Source organism: Phyllopteryx taeniolatus, chromosome 14 (assembly GCF_024500385.1).
Source record: "Phyllopteryx taeniolatus isolate TA_2022b chromosome 14, UOR_Ptae_1.2, whole genome shotgun sequence".
Taxonomy (NCBI): Eukaryota; Metazoa; Chordata; class Actinopteri; order Syngnathiformes; family Syngnathidae; genus Phyllopteryx; species Phyllopteryx taeniolatus.
Window position 1 is genome coordinate 3,877,822 of NC_084515.1, and position 22,545 is coordinate 3,900,366.

The 22,545-nt window shown below is 41.2% G+C and overlaps 2 protein-coding genes and 1 long non-coding RNA gene across 3 annotated transcripts; 1 reads left to right on the top strand and 2 right to left on the bottom strand.

Annotated features, from left to right (window-relative positions):
* Window positions 1-789: 789 nt before the first annotated feature.
* Window positions 790-11,974, bottom strand: zgc:153115 (uncharacterized protein LOC768186 homolog). Its single transcript, XM_061797232.1, has 2 exons — window positions 11,180-11,974; window positions 790-6,837 (listed from the first exon to the last, which is right to left on the bottom strand). Exons 1-2 carry the CDS (start codon window positions 11,715-11,717, stop codon window positions 6,596-6,598), a joined length of 780 nt encoding a protein of 259 aa, XP_061653216.1. The 5' UTR covers window positions 11,718-11,974; the 3' UTR covers window positions 790-6,595.
* On the top strand, window positions 11,922-18,195 carry LOC133488835 (uncharacterized). The gene is made up of 3 exons (XR_009791754.1): window positions 11,922-12,058; window positions 17,848-17,973; window positions 18,073-18,195. It is a non-coding gene; the product is annotated as an uncharacterized LOC133488835 (long non-coding RNA).
* On the bottom strand, window positions 16,740-21,180 carry LOC133488833 (E3 SUMO-protein ligase ZBED1-like). The gene is made up of 3 exons (XM_061797231.1): window positions 20,256-21,180; window positions 19,917-20,152; window positions 16,740-18,648 (listed from the first exon to the last, which is right to left on the bottom strand). The coding sequence occupies exons 1-3, from the start codon at window positions 21,166-21,168 to the stop codon at window positions 17,842-17,844; spliced, it is 1,956 nt and encodes a 651-aa protein (XP_061653215.1). The 5' UTR covers window positions 21,169-21,180; the 3' UTR covers window positions 16,740-17,841.
* Window positions 21,181-22,545: the final 1,365 nt, after the last annotated feature.

Sequence of the window (22,545 nt, forward strand, 5' to 3'; positions counted from 1 at the left end):
GGATGGATGGGTGAATGTGTTTTTGCAGCATTTTTTTCATCTCTCACTCAAAGGGTTATAAAACTGTGACATCAATGCTAGTTTTGTTAGTTTGTCTATGGCGTTTTGCATGGTGTGTTAGCTTTGAGCTAAATGGACTCATCTAAAACAAACCTATGTGGTTGTTTTAAATACAAAGTGTGTAATTCTTATTGTTTAATGTTTAGTTTGACCGGAGCGGCATTAAACAGCTTGAAGGCTCACTCTCTTGAAAAACCAAAGACCAAGTCCGAAACCTTGGTGTACTGATAGATTCCGACCTTACTTTCAACAGTCATATTAAATCAATTACTAAAACTGTCTTTTACCATCTGAAGGACATATCTAGAGTGAAGGCTTGCATGTGCCAAGCAGACCAGGAGAAGCTCATCCATGCTTTTATCTCAAGTAGACTTGACTATTGTAATGGTCTTCTGATTGGACTCCCCAAAAAGAGCATTAAACAGCTGCAGCTCATTCAGAATGCTGCAGCTCGGGTTCTGACCAGAACAAAGAGGTAAGAGCATATTACTCCAATTCTAAAATCTTTACACTGGCTCCCAGTCATCTTTAGAATAGATTTTAAAGTTCTGCTACTGGTCTATAAATCACTAAATGGTTTAAGTCCCGAATACATGAAAGAAATGCTAATAGAATATAAACCCAGTAGGTCTCTGAGATCGACAGACTCAGGTCAAATAGTGGAGCACAGAGTTTAGACATCTCAAATTATCGAGTCAACACATAATCCACAATAAATAGACAAATGAATAAATTTAGGGCTTTTTATTGATAAAAAAAAGGAAGAAAAGCATTTGTCAAGCCAACAATGGAACCCTTTTTTTAAATATTAGCACTGTTCCATGTCACAAAAGTAGTTATGAAAGGAATCAAACCACACAAATGATACGCTTTGTAATAAATTAATCAGCTAAAATGAAATAAAACATGCTTGTGTCACACAGGAAATCTAGAAAGTCCAATGCGGAAAACTGAACAAACCTGAGAATATAAATATCAAAACAGCTTGTTGCAGCAATTATTTTGTTCCACCAATTCCTCCTATTGTCCTTAACTAAAGCTTTCATAACAGATTTTTTTTTGTTTTAATTACATTAATGTAAAGAAATTAGGCATAAAAAAAAAGAAAAAAATCCTTCTTTGTACAATGTGCATATCCCAATTAGTGTGTGGCTAGAGAAATTATCTCTTTTATTTATTTTTTTAATTCCCCTGAGGGTCAGCACATAAAAAAAACTAATCCAAAGTGGATAATGCTTCCAACAAAATACATTCAGTGATGTGAACAAGATTTGGGCTGAGCTCTTTCACAATTGATATCTGCAGTGAATTGACAGCCTACCAGTATGTTTTGCTTAACATTTCAAAAACTCTATAAAGTGGGGCAAAATTCATGCGGTTAAGACATTACCGCTTCACGTCAACAAAAAATTGATGAGAAGTGTGCGAGAACTGCGATGTTAAGGTTTCAATGACAGAAGCATGTTGGATGGATTTTGCAAGGAAAAAAAAGAGCAGAAAAAAAACTGAGGTATGTTCTTATTGCATTATTGTAGCTTTAAAACCTGGAGAGTCTGTGTGAGGACACATGTTTGTGTGAGAGGAAAATTACAGGAGTTCATCCACCAGGAGGTGAGGAAAAATAGGTAGTTTGTGTAAATCCATGTTAAACTTTCCGTGAGTCCAAAGTCACTGCCAGCAGCAACTGAAAACTAATCAACAGGTATTAAAGAAAAAAAAAAAAAGCTGACCAAATTTTAACACATTTACTACAATGAGTACAGTTTCCCATTGGTATGAACAGTGAGACGATTTGAGTCAATATAACCATAAGATGCCTTTGAGATGTCCTCATTTCACCTAAAGTCTGAAAATTTCCATTCACTTAACTTCATATTTATTGTACTGAGTATATGTTTTGCTGGTAGAAAAAACACAAAAAACAGCAACGTGGTCTTGCGGACAGGTTGGTCGACAACAGGGTGGACATTTTTGGAGAATGTTAGCATTTTATAAGCACATAGTGGACCTTAACATAGCAACTAACAAATATATTTTCAATTTTTGAAAGGTGTGTATATCAATTGATATTTCACTATGACAGTGTGGACATGTTAAGCTTGAACATGTCTAACTACACACATAAAATGATGGAAAATTACCAAACATAACTAAGTATTTACCCATTAGCCACTGTCTCAGCTTACAGTGAAGAAGACAAAATGCTGGTCGTGATGTCACTGAAAACATCAGAGGGTTTCCTAAAGGGCCAGTTACCCCATAATGACAAAATGCTCAATATGATCATGAGAATAGAATATGCATCATCAACAGGACTCCTGTTATCAAATAACATCAGTAAAACCATGCAAAAATGTTGTAGATTTACTATTATGTAATCACTTTTTACACACACTAGTTAGCAGTGCAGTGTGTGGGACCTGCCAAATTCAATTTCCTCCAATGGGGGGGAATCATATAAAATGAAGCAAACATTTTACCGTTATCATTAGTCTGGTACACGTGCAAATGTTTAGCCACTTATATAAGACATCAGAATTTAATTATTCTGATACATTTTTGCGATGATCAAGTGATTCTGATGAGGACACCGAAGGCACTCCATAGTGATATTGACCCGTGTATAAAGATGCTCTATTGGTCGTTGCAGGAAAAACAAGGACATCTGTCGCGTGCGGTGAAACAGTCAAAACAAATCCGGGTCTGTCTGGGAAATCAAATCACATTTCGTTACCCTTTCTAAAAGCACTTAGACTGAAGGCAGTTTGACAACCCAGCAACAACAATTTTGAAAATGTTCCACAGTGTTTGCTTGAAGACGCATAGTAACACTGCCCTGACGCCTTTTTGACCAAGTACAACTGCAAGATAAACAAAAAGACATATTGCATAAGGAGTATGTCTAAAGAGCCCAAATAGTGGACATAGTGTATATATACCTAGAGAATGATCAAACTGTAAACATGGTGCAAAGTAGTTTTAACATAGTTTAAGGCTTTCAGAGTCTCCTGAAGAGGTGTTTGTTGAGCTAAAGGAATAGGTCCATGCTGGGCAAACAGTGTTGGGAAAAACTGAGGTTTGGTTTGCTTCACTTCATCATGCATGCATGCGTGAGTGAGTGAGTGAGTGAGTGAGTTGCCGTGTGACACGCTACATTTTGGTGCCATTGAAATTGTTTGAAATACACTACTCACAAACATCTCCATTCTCTAAATTTTACAATGCACAACTTGCTGTTCCAATACTCTTACAAGGGCGACCACTTCTATGCCTTTCTGTGACTCCTCCAGTCTCTCTGTCACAACCCAATGACGACACCGTAAGCTCAGTGGCCACTAAGCTTTTAGAGTGACTGAAGGAGTCACACAAAGGCATAGAAGTGGACGCCCATGGAAATGTTCACGGTTTAAAGTAAGGAAGTTCACCTGTAAAGGTTATAGAGGATTTTAGGTTCATCCTGAAATTATGCTAATATCCCTAACATTTTGTGAGTAGTTATACCTCAAGTTTTACTTTGCCTCCCAGCAAAGTCAACATTTTGATGTCAAACTAATGATTTTATACAAACACATCAATAAAAAAAGGAGCCATTTCAAAAAACATTACCTGCAATAAGTTGTCTTACAACATTGCATTGCTGTAATCTACCAGAAGACTTTTCAGAGTTAACATTTTTGCCCAAAGTGGGTCAAATGGAAACCAGTAAGAGTCAAACTGAGTTTTACACTCAAGCTAATACTAGGAAGTTATTGACATTTCAACTCCATCAAATTATGCTGCCCCCTGTTGGTTTGGGGTCAAGTGACGACAACAGACGGGTTGTTTTCTCCTTGTGTTTGTATGCATGTCTGTATGCAGGACAATACAAAGCAGTAGAAAAGAAAGTTTGGACACTCTTTGAACTGATTAAATCACTTAACTGGTTAAATCATGTCACATGGGTTTATGGACGCCATGTTGTCAATCAGCATCTCCATCACAGCTACATTTACATTTACAGTACAGGCATGTGGTAAATTAGGTACGTTTTTGGCTTTTTGTCAGTAGATTTTTGGTAATTTTTGTTATCTGGCTTGAAGCTGTTTCATTTGTCCCGGACAAGGTGTGCAGATGCATCGTTTCCTGAAAAACACAGAAAGACGACGCCTGTGGGAGGTAAAACCTATATTAATAAAATATTAATTAAACAAAATGTAGCATCATGAGAATTACATGTATTGAACCAAACCACATTAACTTTTGTCTTACCAAAGTCCTCCAGCTTAATGCTAACACATTATGCAAAACTCCATAGACGGGATAACGAAACTATCATAAATGTTGCAGTAGTTGTGACTCTTTAAGCAACAAATATTTGAACACAAACAGTGCAGCAGCTCATATATTCTTCATCCTCTGTATAACATGACTAATGTTACTGCAGCTTAGTTGCGAAGGTTTTCTTCATGTTACATATTCAAATCTAAGAGCATTATATGCATGTATTTTGTTTCAAATCATATCTATATGATGTGGTATATTTTTTAGAGGGGAGTGCCATTGCCAATGCACCCACATCCTTGTGACAGCCATGGTAAAAATTAAAATAAAAAAACCGAGGGAGGTTGTTTTAATCATCGTAGCCTATTTTTTACGATGTTCACTCACTGGTCATGATGATAATCTCTTATGAACATGGAAATGAATGAAAAAAGTCAATTGTGTTGCATTGCATAGTGACGTTATGTCAAGCTGCGTTACAATATGGCGTTCGCGTTATGTCACTGTCCAGACTTTCTTTTTACGGCTTGAGTGGTGGGCCGGAATGTCACCAAAAATCAACAGATTCATTTGGAAAATGGGCATTTCTCCAGTGAATTTGGTATTTGCTCTCAAAATGATGGTTAAGCGCAATCTCCTTAGTTTCTTATCACAATAAGCGTTTTATGAACAAAAAAGTTGAATCACATTTTGTACCCGTTCTTAGTCCCAGACAGCTCAGCAGTACCACATGAACGCCGCACGGCAAGAGTCTTATTTATTTATAAGGCTGCTGTGTGAGGAAAACACCCAAACCTGAAGGATATTCTGTTATCTGGTTTCACAGCACTTATGGACTTGATGCTTTAACTTTGAAGATAGCGCATCAAAAATCACAAAGCAAAATTAGCTATATATGCTAAAAAAAAATAATAATCTTGAAACATAAAAGCACACTCGCGTACACACCAACACACACTTGCAAAGCCTTCCTATCAAGCCCATACTGTTACCCCTAATATAAGGACTACATCACATGTATTAATTCTGCTGCTAGTAGCATTATACTTTTTCTACTTCAAAAGCTTAAAGCTTATATACATTTGCATCACCATTAGACATAATACTAAGATGTATTATGTGTCAGCGTTCCCAGGGTGCTAAAGGGCGTCGGCTTAAGGATAGCGTGCAAACAGCTCTTCAACAGTGAAGCTTGAGCCACTTCATGTCCGAAGTAGTATTTGAGCTATGGTTAAATTTTATATAAAAGGAAACAACTTTGATGATGCTTTAAATGCAATTTAAAAAAAAGGAATGTATCACCACTAAAAGTTGCAAAAACATGGAAAGAATAGAAAGAATCTTCTAGTTGCTGCCATGCTAAGCTACCATCACAATATTATTGTGCCACCCACAGTAAATAAATGCTACTGTAGAGTATGGCAACAATTTACAAAGTAACCACTAGATAACAGAGGAGATTTGGCTGTTATGTGATGTGCAGATTTTGACAAGAAAAAGGAGGAAAAAAAATCCCTGCAGATTGTGGAAGTCTGAGATTACTTAAGGGTTGGGTTTATTTGGTCAACTCAAATCTGCTTTTTCGATTCCAACTATCATCAGATCCCGCCTGAGAAAAGAAACCCAAATTTTGTTTGAAAGCAAAAAAAATCATTTATTTTCTGTAAATCTTACCATACCATGAATGTCTGTTTCAAACGACAAAGTATGTTGCTTTTTTTTGTACTCAAAGTCTACACCCGAGATATAATTCCATTATTTGCTGGTGTGATCCTTCCAGCAGACCTATTGTGTCCCAAAATTAGAAATAGAAAATCTTTTTTGACATAGTACAATTAAATGAATTGTGCAGCTTCACATTTGACTGGATTTCTCTTCCATCCGTCACCTTTAAAAAAACAGCTGTTCCATTATATTTTAACACCGCACTTTTGATTCGCCTGCAAGTGGCGATTTGAAAACAAAGTGCAACAGATGCAACTTATTCCAGGAATCGATTAAGTGGAATCGAAAAGCACATCGAAATCCGCTGTTATGGATTTGGAACTGGTTTAATTTCAGTACCAGCCCATAATACCAACCCTTTTTATAGTTGCAGGTGGAATGTGGTCACATAGCTACTTGCCCCTCACATCCAGCCGTGTGTCGATTTTTGTACGTGCGCCTCTTAAGCACAACATAGCAATGCTGAACTTTTTTCTCAATGAACCAAATTCTAGCTGGTTAAAACCCCCTTGTGACCGCCTGCCCCAAAACCCCGAGTAACCTGAACCATCTAATGTTGGACAGTCATGCTGGGAGAGGACATGCCCTTGTTGCGCCCCAACATGGCGGGCTGGAAGTCGGGGTGGCGCCGGGCGTGCTTGATCAGATGGTCGCTGCGCATGAAGCGCTTGTCACACAGCGGGCACAGGAAGCGTTTTTCTCCCGTGTGCGTGCGGGTGTGGCGGGCCAGCTCGTCTGAGCGGGCGAACTTCTTTTCACAGTCGGGCCAGGTGCATGGGAACGGCCTCTCGCCTGCAAAACAGGAGCAGCGCGTCAACAAATTACGTCTGGACAGCTTGGTAGTGTTTGAATATGCCGATTAGTCTATCCATCCATCCATTTTCTGTACAGATTATACCACGTAAAATTTTATTTCGCATTATTAAACAACAAAATGTACACGTGAGGTGCGGGTATAATTCTTTTCCACTTGGGGCTGCCATTCTTGGTTTCCATACTATAATGACTTTGAGAGGCTGTGGCTTTAAAAGGCGGGACCTGGCCTGGTGAGAGACGTGGGCGTTAGCGAATGAGCGTGTAGCGTCATGAGCTCAGGTTAGCGGTTGGGTGTTAACTGTCTAACCGTGAGCCAGTCTGCGTACTCCTGGGTGCCACGGCATGTAACAACTCGTGTATGAATGTGCTTATTACATGTTCATTGTGTTACCGTTTGTTAACCACTTGCAGGGGCATTACAATACGCTATATTAAAGTAGCTAACATCGATACCTTGTGTTGGCGATCATAGAGGTATTCCGTTAGTGAGTTCTGCTTTGCAAATTGTACTTTATCTTCTTCTTAAAATGTGAAATGACCTCAGACTCAGGACATTCTTTGTGTATTAATGCAATCTTTCGTCCTGGCTCGCCACCATCGCAGCAACTTATTTCTTCACTGAGTGGTGCGTCAGTCTGCACCAGTAACATTAGTTTGTGTGGAAAACTAATCACTGGAAAGATTTGAGGCAGAGATATTGCTTTGACTTTTTTATTTTTTGCTAAACCAGTTAGTGAGTTATCCGATTAATCGTTGAGCTAGTTGCCACAATGCAGTGTTACATTATAGTGGTACCTCGACTTAAGGCCTCTTTATACTCCCGCGGTCGCGCGGCCGACAACGCCCGCATTGCATCACGCGACCGACGAATTGGCCCGCGCGGCCCCTCTGCGTAGCTTGACCCGCACATGGCAAAAATTGTTGCTGCGCGTAGAATGCCACGGAGATCATCTCTCGTGATTGGTCCGTTTTAGTCACATGCTGTGATAATGTAATCAGCGTTCCTCCCGGTTCCACATAGCATCTACACCGCTGCCTTCTCGATCGATTTTGCAGCATAATTAAACGTATCATCTGGTCATCTCGGTCCATTTGTTCTAGCAGACTCTGTCCACGGTCGCCGTTGTTGTTGCTTTGTTCCTTGTTACGGAAAGGAAAGTAAAAACGGCTACCGGAAATGGCCACAAAAGGCAGAGGAAACTCCACCCTGTGGCGTCCTATCCAAAACCAGCCATAGCGACACCCGCGACTTGGAGAACTGCAGCACACTTTCAAAACAGCGCGCGTGGGTTGCGCTCGAGTATAAAGGCCAAGTGCGTGCGGGATAGCCGCAGTGACGTCAGCGCGGTCACCGTCCGCGGGAGTATAAAGAAGCCTTTAAGAGTGACCAGTGTCCTGACTTACAAGTTTTGAAACACAAGCCATCGCTCGGCCAATTTTATGTCTTAAGTTTCAAGCAAAAAATTCTGTTCTGAGTGCTACATAGTGACAGCTAACTTCGCAACAAACAGAAATTTGGCAGATAGCAAACAATTAAAAAGCAAAAATACCAAGTGCTTCCTTAAAGCCTGTTTACAGCCACACCCAGTTGAAGTTTACTGTAAAACTAAACACAAAATAAAGAGGTTTACGTGTATTTATCCAAACCACATTAAATTTGTTTTATGAATGTTTTTTTGCTGCGGCACGGTGGGCGACTGGTTAGAGCGTCAGCCTCACAGTTCTGAGGACCCGGGTTCAATCCCCGGCCCCGCCTGTGTGGAGTTTGCATGTTCTCCCCGTGCCTGTGTGGGTTTTCTCCGGGCACTCCGGTTTCCTCCCACATCCCAAAAACATGCATTAATTGGAGATTCTAAATTGCCCGTAGGCATGACTGTGAGTGCGAATGGTTGTTTGTTTCTATGTGCCCTGCGATTGGCTGGCAACCAGTTCAGGGTGTACCCCGCTTCCTGAACCGATGACAGCTGGGATAGGCTCCAGCACGCCCGCGACCCTAGTGAGGAGAAGCGGCTCGGAAAATGGATGGATGGATGTTTTTTGCTAACACACGAGCGTAGTCATGAAACAAATCCAATGTGCAAGTAAAGGCACCACTGTATTTTCATATTCTTCAATGAATCATTTGACTACCACTTGGCTCTCTATTACCTAAAGATGGCATGGTTTTAAGTTTTTATGCTCAGGCCAAAGCCCGGTCTAGTTTAAAAGTAGTGCTTTGGCACCATTTTTTGGGATCTATAGGCAATTGAACACTTTTTTAGAGGTGGCGTTAGTTACGCAAAGGTTTTCGCTATTTGCAGCAGGGCTTGGTCCCTACCCTTGCAAGTATTTATAAGGTATTTATTTTTTTAAATGTCAACCTAAATGTTCATGAGCTGTTTAATAGCAATAAACTCATCTAAATTAAAAGCTTGCAGGGATGTCATAGTTATGTGATGCATCAATTATATAGGAGCTTTCACTTTAATCAAAGCTAAAGCCTGGATCAGACTACAAGACAAATTTGGGCTATAAACGATTGCACGATTGATGTCAGACTACTGCCATAAAATCTTCCCATAACTCAGTCAGACAGTGACAACACTACACATGTATTCTGATACCACCACATCCCATCTTTTATAACCACTAGGCTTTATCTTATCAAATCAAACCGTAACCAGAAAACATACCATCGGTCAACATGACTGTATACACCCATTACCATGGTGACCACAACAATGGATCGCGCCAATGTATTGTGTGGGGGAAAAAAAAAAAGTTGCATGTTACGTTGAATCATAGTCTAAAGCTTCAGGAAAAATTGGTTTGTGCGCTTGAATAAATGTTGACAACAGCAACCAAGTATGTTGACAACATCACGCATGGGAGGTGATTCGCTGGTCATACTACGCAATCCTATTTGGTGACATCAAGGTGCGGTGTCGGAGAGTTGTCATTGATATGTCACACTACATGGAAGATGTGTAAAAAAATAAAAATAAATAAAAAAAAATTACAATAATCAAACATGCTAGACTTTTAATTTTGACATCATAGGGCTGCCGTGGGGCCTAATCGTTGTTCGTGGATTATCTCACACTAAAAGAAGTTTTGTCGTTCCCAACAAAATATGTTGGGCCCGCGATAGCTAATCGGCCCAATATCGGGGCTAAAATCCTGTCGTCTGATCTAGGCATGAGGTAGGGAGAGGTAAGTGGTTTAGTATATTTGTTTTATTGGCACACCCATACGCCGGTACTATGCATTGTTTTATTGTATAATTAACAACTTTTAGCAACAATAGTGTGCCACAATGTCGTTTATTTCTATGTAATTGTACACAGTAAATATATCGAGGGGCGGGGGGTAAACAAGAAGGATTCAGATCCATCAGATTAGTTTTTGATAAACTACTGCGAGCCTTAATCTCCCACAGGCCAACACGACTCGAGTAGGATAAAAGAGGAGGATGCTCGGAGCCATTTTCAAGCTCATAAAGCCAGCAGGCCACGTTGTTGTTGCGGAACACTTTTGTGGGCGTTCCCATCGCAGTTTTCTTTGAGGCATTTCCTGTCCATAATCCGTGTGCGCCTGCTCACGATCCCGAAAGCACCATTCACCCCCCCCCCCCCCCCCCCCATTTTACCCCCAAAAGGACCACTTGCTCATTTTAGCTCACGAGGAGGAGGTCTGATTCACTTTTGTGTCCGAGCACCTTTAAACGTTGCAGGTTTCAATGCTGTCAATGCTAATGTCAACTGTGTTCGACATTAGGGTATTGTAAAAACCTTGTTTCCCCAGCCTCCTTAAACGTCACATGCGACGTTCAATGTTGTCGATCTTTTTTTAATTTCCGTTAAAAGATGTTCACGGTAGGAGGAAACAAAACGTAAAGTTGTATTCCAAAAACTGAATGTAATATGCAGCCATTAACTGGAGAGACAGTGTCTGGCAATGAAAACGCTGCGGTTTCGCCTTACGTTCATTTCATATGCAAATCGAGTCGGGGAAGAGGTTCGTCACCGGTTTTAACGGCCAGCCCAGTTCTTTTGTTAGTTTACTTCTTTTGTCGGCGTCGCTAAGGGGGTAGTTTATTCTCTCCACCCCCGTTTTGTTCAACAACAGGTTGAGGGCTACATTTGCTAACAAAAAATAAACTGCCATAAGATAGGCTAAGTTCACACAAAGCGGAAGGAAGCACATTACTGTCCTAAAAAGTTATACAGTTCGTGGTTGCCGTGTTGCCTTCATTGGACTTACGGAAAAGGAAGAAACTGAGATAAAGGCGTCAACCATGGGCCAAAGCATGTGACCTCACTCACTGCTGTTTCCATACCTGTGTGGGTCCGGATGTGCGCTTTCAAGTGGGACGATTTCCCATAAACTCTGTCGCATCCGTCAAAAGTGCAGTGGTGTCTCTTCACGGGGGAACGAGGGGGCCCCACGCCTCCTCCTCCTCCTGCCCCCGCGCCCGCCCTCGGCGGTTGCTGTCCGGGCACCGGGGTAGCGGAAGGGGTCATGGTAGGGGTGGTGGGGTCGGACAACGTGGTGTAACCGCTCTCCCCACCGCACGAAGAGTTGCTGCTCTCAGAGTAGGCCGACATGGGCCGGAACTTGCCGTGGAGGTCGGTGAGGATACCGGCCACCGTCATCATGTTGGCCCCCTCCAATCTCAGGGTGTCCCGCACTTCTCGGTCCTCACTCGAGCCATCGTGCTCTCCTGGGGGGAGGCCCACCACCACGGCGGCGGTGCTGCTGCTCTCCTGGCTGGCGGCGACGAGGGCCACCGGGGTGGGTCTGTGCAAAACGGGGCCGCTCGATATAGAAACCAAACACTCGGCGGCGAAGTAGTCGGAGGACGCGGTGACCGACATTGTTGGTTCAAAAGTAGCAAAAATAAATGAGGCGGTGGGGGGTTCAGCCAGGCAGGAGGGGCTAACTACTGTAGTCTGCTCCCGACCTCGTTTTCATCAAACTCGACGGAGCCGCACATGTAAACCCCATAAAGCGGTGCCGTAATAGTCAAGTACATCAAAGAAGCAAAGAAGTGGATAAAAGTGGGCTAAAATTGTGCCAATGTCGCCGAACCAACATGCGTGTACCCCACCGACTGACGGCTCATTGTGTCTGAGTGAGCCGGTGGTAAACCTACGCCCCCTGAACCGGACTGCGGCTGCGTTCACGGCCCAACGTTTTTAAAAATTGACCCTCCTACGTACGTGTGAATTTCATCAAATACAACACGCTCGCGTCATTTTGTGTGTGCAATGTCCCAAATTCACGGTGCTATAATATCCAAGCGCAATTTTAATACCTAACGTAGACGTGAGGGTTGCCCACGAAACGTGTATCTAGTGGTTCTTTTAGATGGGCTTCATATATCCTATTTTTCCCAGTGCACGAATGCATCTTTAACGACAGACTGTCTGACGTCGCAGCACGGGCGTGGATCCGTGGCGGCCTGGCCGGTGCATCGTGGAAGGCTGGCAGGCAGCTTGAACAACGATGGGGGGAGGAGTGGAGGATGAAAGCCGTGTGGGATGATTGGGACTTTTTTCTTTAAGTTAAAAACGGACATGGCTTCCAGAAATCCACTGTTTGCCTTTTCAAAGTCCAACACAGAGACACTAGATGGCTCTGTTCTCTTATGCGTCAGTACCAACTTGTATTCGACTGATGATATGCTGAATCTCTTTATTTTGATTGGAGGAGGGAGTTACACTGTACAGTACATTCGAAATTGCAGAAGTGGCAAAAGTAGTCACACTCTGTACTGAAAGTAGAATTAAAGATACTTGTGTAAAAAAAAAAAAAAAAAAAGACTGGTACTGTAAAAGTAGAAGTATTGATTCAACTCCCAAACATATGTACAAGTACAGAAGCTGAAATGTGCAACTCATTCACTGCCACTGAAGGCTAAAGAAGTCAAATATCCATTTTAAGTGGGTGGGCTGGCTGTGAATGAGTACAAAAGTAAAACTGTTTGTTTGTTGTACATGTTTTGATAACCTGGTACAATGACAAAACCCCTGCACAAAATAGTTTCCTTTTTTTACTAACTTACAGTGGGTATTAAAAATCTACACACTTGTTTCCCCTATTTAAATGCCAGATTTTAGTGATATACAAAATAACATATAGAAAGAGGCTTCTGGTAGAAAGCAAAATTTAAAATATCAGGAAAAGCCTACTAGAACAGCTTAACTTTATTTGGGGTTAACGAGAGTCACTTTAAATGGTGGCAGCTGTGTGCTGACGCCCATATAACATGAGATTGATGGTTAATTCTGAACACACCCATATTATCTCAGTTGTTTATTTGTACTTCCTCTCTCTAAAAGAACAAAAAGAAAAAGTTTTGAAATGATTTATCTCGGTCCCATTTTTTAATATCAATATCACGTGCACGGCATTTGAAGAGGGGTGTATAGACTTTTTATATGCAGTGTACATCATGCGGCGGCATGGTGGACAACTGGTTATATCATCTGCCTCACATTTCTGGGGACCGGAGTTCAATCCCTGGTCCCGCCTGTGTGGAGTTTGCATGTTCTCCCCGTGCTTGTGTGGATTTTCTCCAGGCACTCCATTTTCCTCCCACATCCCAAAGACATGCATGGTAGGTTGATTGAAGACTCTAAATTGCCCGTAGGGGTGAATGTGAGTGCGACTGGTTGTTTGTTTATATGTGCCCTGCGATTGGCTGGCAACCAGCTCAGGGTGTACACCGCCTCCTGCCCGATGATAGCTGGGAGAGGCTCTAGCACTCCCGCGACCCTTGTGAGGATAAGCGGCTCAGGAAATGGATGGATGGATGGATGTACAACATGCTCGTAGGGAGACTAGGGACAGTTGTAAGATTTTTGACATTTCTGCCTCTAACTTTTAGCATTTATTTTTATTTTTTACCCAGTATGTTCAAACTGCTAGCTTCAAGTGTCTGCTAATAAATGGCTTGGAAAATCACTGTGAAAAACAAATTGAAAATGCATGGTATATTCTCAAATACACGAAGAGAAATGGTCAGTTTTAACCAGAAGTGGGTGGAGTAGCAGGTGGCCCGGTGACGGTGGAAGACTGGTTAGCACAGCTGCCTCACAGTTCTGTGGACCCAAGTTCCAATCCGGCCTCGCCTGTGTGGAGTTTGCATGTTCTCCCCGTGCCTGCGTGGGTTTTCTTCGGGTAGACGGTTTACTCCCACATCCCCAAAACATGAATAGTAGGTTAACTGAAGACTCTAAATTGCCTGTAGGTACGAATGTGAGTGTGAATGGTTGTTTTTTTATGGTTGACCAGTTCAGGGTGTACTCCGGCTCTCGCCCGAAGATAGCTGGGATAGGCTCTAGCACGCCCGCGACCCTAGTCAGGATAAGCAGTACACAAGATGGATGGATGGATGGATGGGTAGAGTAGCAAAAAAATTTACTCAAATAAGAGTACTGTTACTTTAGAATGATATGACTGAAGTAAAAGTAAAAAGTAGTCCTCCAAATAATTACTTGGGTAAGAATAAGTAAATATTCAGTAGGAAAAAAAAGTACTGAGTAACTCGTTAGTAACTTCTGATTGATTGATTTTTTTTAAACAGCACATGAATGTAAAAAAAACAAACAAAAAAATGAAATAGGACTGTGCAAATCCAAATATTAACCCACAATATCAATTTAAAAGAAGATTTTGATAGAACAACAAACTACAAGGCAAATTCAGCCACAAGAAATTGTCTTGAATTAACTTTTTGCTTACAAATGTGAAACGGCACAATAGGCTCGCCAGGCAGATTATCAATCGTACAATTATATGTAGAATTAAATTATATTGAACTTTGACAGGTGGAGTTACCCACATTTATCAATGCTGACAGCTGTTTCATTACTTAAAAACAATTTGAGCTCTGCCAATTTAGTCACTGATGGTGTAGTGGTACATTTGCCTGACTTCGGGGCAGGCAGCGTGGCTTCAGTTCCCACTCAGTGATGGTGTGAAGGTGAGCGCGGGTGGTTGTCCATGCCTATACAGTATGTGCCCTGCGGCTGACTGGCGACCAGTTCAGGGTGTAGTCTGCCTTTCGCCCGAAGTCGGCTGGGATAGGCTCCTGAACAGGATAACCGGTATTGATGATGGATGGAGTTGTGCCAACATACACCTTGGTCTTTTCCCCGTTTTTCCCCCCCTCCCTGCTACTTTTGAATGCGCTCAACCCTTTCTACAGCAAAAAATAAGAGTACATGCTTTGGTTTATCTCCTGGTTTTATTCCACAGAGCATTGCATTTTGCAAATGCAGACCGAGACAGCCTCTTGTATGTTTTTCAAGGTCCAAGTGGGGTCCTTGTAGGTTGAAATGCTGACATTTTAGGCAGACACAGACGACAACGCATGATATAGCTGTTCTATTTTGTAATCCATCCATCCATTTTGTACAACGCTGATCCTCACTCGGCTCGCAGGTGAGCTGGAGGATATAGTAAATATAGATTTCTGCCACGTTTTACTTAACGTCACTATGAAAACTTTGCTTCTTTGTTGTGCTGCAGAGACTGTGCGGCCATGCGAATGCCTTGCCACACTGGATTGGTCAAATGGAGTGAAACGTATACTACTAGTTAAATTGAATTCGTGAAACTGAGTCATGATACAAGTTTCCCTCCATCCATCCATTTTCTGTATTGCTTATCCTCACTAGGGTCGCAGGTGTGCTGGAGCCTATCCCAGCAATCTTTGGGCGAGAGGCGGGGTACACCCTGAACTGGTCGCTAGCCAATCACAGGGCACATAGAAACAAACAACCATTCGCACTCACATTCACACCTACGGCAATTTCGAGTCTTCACTTAAGCTACCATGCATGTTTCTGGGATGTTGGAGGAAACCGGAGTAACTGGAGAAAACCCACGCAGGCACGGGGAGAACATGCAAACTCTACACAGGCGAGGCCGGATTTGAACCCGGGTCCACAGAACTGTGAGGCAGCTGTGCTAACCAGTCGTCCACCATGCCGCCACAAGTTTCATACAAACAATAATAAATACCGGTAGATGAAATACAAGTAGCAAGCAGAATACAGCTCAATGTAATGGAGTAAAAATAGCATCTTTCCTTTACATAAATGCTCGTTATGTTGCATTAAAACTACTTTGACAAATAGCATTTATCTAAAAAAATTACTTAAGCAAATGTAACAATATATTTAGCTAGTTACTTCTGGTTTTAACATACCCTGGGGTAGAGTAATATTATATTATTAGGACCAGAACAGTGACCCAAGATATTGGTAGCTTAATTGATCTGATTGTATGATCAATAAATATAATAATAATTACACTGTAGTAATTTAAACTACCTTGAACACTGGAAAAATAGCAATTGTTGCCTATTCCTCCTTCCTAAAATTACACTTTACCACGAAATATATTGAAATCCCATTAAGAATTTTGTTTTACACATTTGTTTTGCTTGTGTCCTTGGATTTTCACTCAGTCCTAAACACTATATGGCTATATTTCATGTACATGCATTTGCTAAATATATGCTAAAAAGTCACTCATGTTACTTTTAGTCATTTTACTCAAATGAGGTATTTCAGTACAATAAAACAATAACAAAAATAAACTTGCCTGAGAGGGGCCAATACACATTTTGAGTAGTTGGATACGTGTATTATAAGATAGAGTAAAACAAGCAAATAGCACCCATTTGGTGGAATGGCCCATACATCCTGATGTAATACTTTTCTAGTTAAAATATACGTTAATAAATGCATCACAAGATTCACAATATTATATACCACCCCCAATTCAATATGGATACAGCAACTCTGAATCGATTCAGCTCCTGACCAGTGGCCTTTTTTTTTAAGTCTTTCCCCATATGCATGAATACGTTATTATTGTACAAATTTTTATTTTCCAGATGTTTTATTGTTAAAAAAATAAGGTGACATACCACATATTTTCACATGGTCATAAATAGTCAACAGGTACTCTATTGGTGTAGTTCTACTTCTTACTGAATCAACATCAAAGCATTTATATCAATAGCAAATCGCAACCTAAAGAATCAAAATTTAATTGAGAGGTTAATGATACCCAGCCTTAGTATTTCTCCTTAAAATGACATGAAATTAATGGACATTTTTTGTGATCTTTTCTCCATTTATTTATAAACACATTTTATATAGAAAACACTAAAATAGCCCTTCTCTCCCCTCTCCTGGTGCCCTCGCCCATCATTGCTCATGCCAGGTGCTTAACATGGGCTCGCTTTTGGCAGACTGACCTTTTTTTCGAGTGGCAACTGACTCCTGCATTGGGCCCTATTAGTGGTTGTGATATTGTGTGTGTGTGTGTGTGGGGTGATCCGGTACCCTTGCCCCTCCTTTTGGGACTGGTCAGGGTCCCTTTCCTTAATGTGCAGGCTCAGCAACTCTGTACACCAGTTGACTAACATGCATGTGATATGGTGTTCATTCACTAATAAGTTTCATAGACACGCAATAGGCTTGAATTGCTTATGCTGGGACAACTAACAATAACACAGGTTATATTAAGATATCAACTCACAGGTTTTTAACAGGTGTTTAGACACTATCAAAGCATCCCACCGCACCACTCGTCAGTAGCACTGCCTTGCTGCATTTTCAATAAACATCAGAATAATTAAAAATAAGCAGAGGGAGTATTTCAAACACCCCTGTTGCACAGCAAAACTGTTCCAGCACAAAAGGCATACAGATCCACCATTCTGCATGGGCATGCAGCTGAACAGGACAGGTTAAAATAATAATAATAAAAAAACACTAAAATGAATAAAAGATGAAAATGAAATAAAACAAATATCCTTGGGACAAATACCATTCAAAATATCTGATAGTACAAACAAACGTTTTCAAGGAGTGCAATAAAGTGAAAAAGTTTTTTTCACCTTGTTCGCACATGAACATTAACCCCTTGAAATAACTTTATTATTATAATTTTTTTAAACGTCTTGTTTCATGTGTTTCACAGGTTGACAGATAGAAAGACAAGCTGGTCAACTCTTTCAGGCTTGAGACATGACCTCTTCGATGTCACCATGTTGCCACTCGCACCGAAGATCCGCTCAGATGGAAAACTAGTCGCGGGGATGCACAGGTATTTTTTGGCCAGCTTTGCCACCAATGGGAAGTTGACCTCGTGCTGCCTCCACCATATGAGAGCGTCTTTCTCAGGATCCAGGTTTGCTGTCTGCAGGTACATGTTGAGCTCCAGTTCAACAGATGCTCGGCTCGGCTTTGACGTGTCTTGGCCGTTATGTGCTGCTGCGTTCTTGAAGTAGCTGGACAAACTCTTCTTTACTTTCTTGGCTGCTGGGAGCTCCGATTCATCTGCAGAAGATGCTGGAACAGAGACCGCTGGTGCTGCTGCTTCACCTCCAGCCACCAGGAGCTCCATTTCTGCTGCAGCTCTTGTCTTCATGAGGTCGATTCTCTCTTCCTTTATGTAGGCTATTTTAAATCGTGGATCAAGGAGCATGGCCATGTCGAGCAGCTTTTCAGTGGCGTCGTCGGCATATTTGTCACTAAGGTAGTTCAGGATTCCCTCTTTAATGGTTCTAGTGAGCGGGGAGTCATCATCCTGAGACTTGAGCATTTGGTGCTTGAAGAGGTGCAGGACAGGTATAACGAACGACGCACTGACATACTCCTCCCCAGACAAGGCATCTGTAAACTCCATGAGAGGATTCAATGCCTTGTTGATGGACTCCAGAATTCTCATGTCTTGCCTGGTTGGGATCAGATGCCTCATTTTCCTGTCTTCACGGAGGACCTGGAAAATTATTTCAAATGTTATTTATAGGAATGCACTGAGACTATTTTATATATTCATTTATTTTATATTTTTCTATGAATATAAGTTTAATACTTCGTCTTACTCCTTTTGAATTTAAACTGTGCTGAATGATGTAATTTATTGTCACTTTTTTCTCTTTTCATATTTTATTTTTTTCCCTGTTAATTTATATTTTCAAATAAAACAATCAATCAATGTAGTAAATTTTACAGAGGCAAGACAAGTGCTTCACAGAAAACAATAAGCTACATGGTGATACACGTTATGCAAGCCTAGCACGATACATACATATATACATACATACATATATATACACATACATATATATACACACACACATATATATATATATATATACACATATATATATACACATTTATATATATATATATATATATATATAGACACATATATATATACATACACTGTAAAAACGAATTTGTTGGCTCAACTTAAAAAACAAGTAACCTGGCTGCCTTAAAATTTTGAGTTAAGAGAGCTAAGGATTTCTAGTTCTTTACACTTCCATGTAAGTTGATGCCACTTACAATAATAAGTTAAATTGATTAATATGAAAGTGATAAACAGTTATTCTAATTTCTACTAACAAGGAATTTTAAGTTGTATGAACTAAATGCCTAGTTGAGGTGACATTGCATTACAAGTCCAACCAGCAAACATGTATTTATACATTAATTTCTCAAACAAGGAAACATAAGTTTTTCCAACTAAGCCTATTAGTTGAATCAACATAAAATTTTAAGGCAGCCAGATTACTTTTTCAGTAAAAGCTGATCTCACTGACAATCTTAAGTGTGATCAATACCCCCAAATTGCATTATTTGTCAGGTCAACAAAATCAATTATTTTCTAAAATGACTGAGTGGAATACCTAAAGACATTACTTTTTTCTTTTTTTTTTTACAAATAACATTTGATCACAAATCTATAAATTCATAAAACAATGAAAATACATTTAAAAACATAATAGTTGCAAATTTAGAGTTGCTTTGAACAGCTGAACTCCAAAAATGGTGAACATTTTTTACACATCCCAAAAGACATGCATTGATTGAAGACTCTAAATTGCCCATAGGTGTGAATGTGAGTGTGAATGGCTGGCAACCAGTTCAGGGTGCACCCCGCCTCCTGCCCGAAGATGGCTGGGATAGGCTCCAGCACAAACGCGACCCAAGTGAGGATAAGCGGAATGGAAGATGAATGAATGAATGAATATTAACTACCTGTTTAACAGCTTTCTCCTGCTCGATGAACCTGCTGATCATCTGCTGTCGTGAGCCCCATCTAGAGGGGCTTTCACTCTTGAGCTGGTGAATGGGGAGGTCCAGGTCCACTTGCGCCTTGGCCAGGTCACGTCTTCTCTTGAACGAATTAGAAATGGTGCCCGTCACCTGCTTGCAGAGCCCTACTGCACGCTTCACAGCCGCTTGGGTTTGAGAAGGTGTTTTCAAGCTGCTTGCTGTTACACGGATACAGAAGAAGGTGCAAACTGAATTTGTTTGGACAACATAATTACAATAATATATAGGCATCCGCACACGTTACTGTTGTGTTCCACTCACCTATCGCCAGCTCCAAATGGTGCCCAAAGCACTGTAGCCTGTTCCACTCAGTCAAATGCAGTGAACTATTATTAGTTGCGTCATCTGTGGTCAGGCAGATCAGCATATCCTCACGCAGCTCCCAGGATTCGAGTACTTCTTTGAGGATTGTGCCTATCATCACCTCCGTGTAGTCTTCAGGGAAGTAGATTGTTTGTAGGCATCGGCTACTTAGGATCCAGTCATTGTTGATAAAATGAACAGTGAGGCTCATATACGGCTGTGTGACTGTGCAAGTCCACAGATCGGTTGTCAGTGCATAATATTCCACATATTTAAGCTCCTCGGTCACCTTCGCACGGCATTCTTCATACATGCGCGGCAGCTGGACGTCACTGAAGTGTTTTCGATCCGGCATGTTGTATCTGGGGTCAAGCGTTTTGACCAATTCCCGGAAGCCCTTCTTTTCGATAGTGTATAACGAGGCCGAGTCTTCCGATATGATAAATTCAGAGATGGCATCTGTGATTTCGCGGTGTCTGCGAGACTGCTCGTCATATGGGATACTTTTGGTCAACAATACTTGTCGGCTCTTTTGGTGTTTTTTCGTTCCGTTACTTTGTGGTTGTGATGTACCATTTGTGCTTTGTCGCAACCTTACGCTTTCAATGTACAGTTCTTCGTGCCGTGTCTTTAAGTGGTAGAAAAGATTGGACGTGTTCGAGTCGCTGGTAATGATTTGATGGCGGCATGTTTTGCAAATGACCGTTTTCTGCTCGATGTCAGACGTTTTAAAGCCAAACCAAAGCCAAACCATGGAGCTACGGTTCCCTCTTTTCGGCACCAACTCCTCCTCGTCCTCCTCCTCTTTGGGCTCTCTTTTGACCTCGAATACTGCTAAACTCTCCGCGGTTGCCATGTTGTTTGCATCCATGTTGCTATCGCAGTGTCGTAAATGAGTATTTGTGCGTGACGTAAAAAAATGCCACCGTAAAGTAGTAGCGTTGCCGCAGTTACATGAACCATTCATACAAACAACTTCATTGGTTGTTCGTGCGACGTCAGCATGGCAACGGAGCAAAATAACACATATAGGATAAAGGGTCATATTTGACGTTGTACAATATACAGTGGTGCTTTGAGATACGAGTTTAATTAGTTCCATGACCCTGCATGTAAGTCAAAACACTCCAATCATCGTTCCCTATTGAAATGACGAGATGTATTTAATTCGTTTGAATAATAACGTGGAATTCTCCTTGTCTTATATTTAGTTTGACTTAAAACTGGCATTAAACATCTTGAAGCCCCTTTTTTTAAGATTTACTGACTGCTCCTTGTTGTGAAGTGAGCTGAGTTGAGTGCACGCACAAATACAGCGCTTGTATCTCAATTTTCTGTTCGCAAGTCAAAGCAAAAAAACATCGTCCGAACAACGGCTCAAATATCTACAACCCCAATCCCAATGAAGTTGCGACTTTGTGTTAATCATAAATAAAAACAGAATACAATGATTTGCAAGTCATGTTCAACCTATATTTAATTGAATACACTACAAAGACAAGATATTTAATGTTCGAACTGATAAACTTGATTGTTTTTAGCAAATAATCATTAACTTAAAATTTTATGGCTGCAACACGTTCCAAAAAAGCTGGGACAGGGTCATGTTTACCACTGTGGTACATCACCTTTTCTTTTAACAACATTCAATAAACATTTGGGAACTGAGGACACTAATTGTTGAAGCTTTGTAGGTGGAATTCTTTCCCATTCTTGCTTGATGTACAGCTTCAGCTGTTCAACAGTCCGAGGTCTCCGTTGTCGTATTTTACATTTAATAATGCGCGACACATTTTCAATGGGAGACAGGTCTGGATTGCAGGCAGGCCAGTCTAGTACCCGCACTCTTTTACTACGAAGCCACGCTGTTGTAACACTTGCAGAATGTGGTTTGTCTTGCTGAAATAAGCAGAGGCGTCCATGAAAAAGACGTTGCTTGGATGGCAGCATATGTTTCTCTTAAACCTGTATGTACCTTTCAATATTAATGGTGCCTTCACAGATGTGTAAGTTACCCATGTCATTGGCACTAACACAGCCCCATACCATCACAGATGCTGGCTTTTGAACTTTGCGTCCATAACAGTTCGGATGGTTCTTTTCCTCTTTGGCCGGAGGACACGACGTCCACAATTTCCAAAACCAATTTGAAATGTGGACTCGTCAGACCACAAAACACTTTTCCACTTTGCATCAGTCTATCTTAGATGAGCTCGGGCCCAGAGAAGCCGGCGGCGTTTCTGGGTGT

Excerpts from the sequence above, each read along its gene's own strand:
- zgc:153115 (XM_061797232.1), bottom strand. The coding sequence starts at position 11,717 with ATGTCGGTCACCGCGTCCTCCGACTACTTCGCCGCCGAGTGTTTGGTT. Across the intron at positions 6,838-11,179 it reads GCACATCCGGACCCACACAG|GCGAGAGGCCGTTCCCATGC; the intron begins GTATGGAAACAG and ends CCTGTTTTGCAG.
- LOC133488833 (XM_061797231.1), bottom strand. The coding sequence starts at position 21,168 with ATGGATGCAAACAACATGGCAACCGCGGAGAGTTTAGCAGTATTCGAG. Across the intron at positions 20,153-20,255 it reads CCATTTGGAGCTGGCGATAG|CAAGCAGCTTGAAAACACCT; the intron begins GTGAGTGGAACA and ends TCCGTGTAACAG. Across the intron at positions 18,649-19,916 it reads AGGAGAAAGCTGTTAAACAG|GTCCTCCGTGAAGACAGGAA; the intron begins GTAGTTAATATT and ends ATAATTTTCCAG.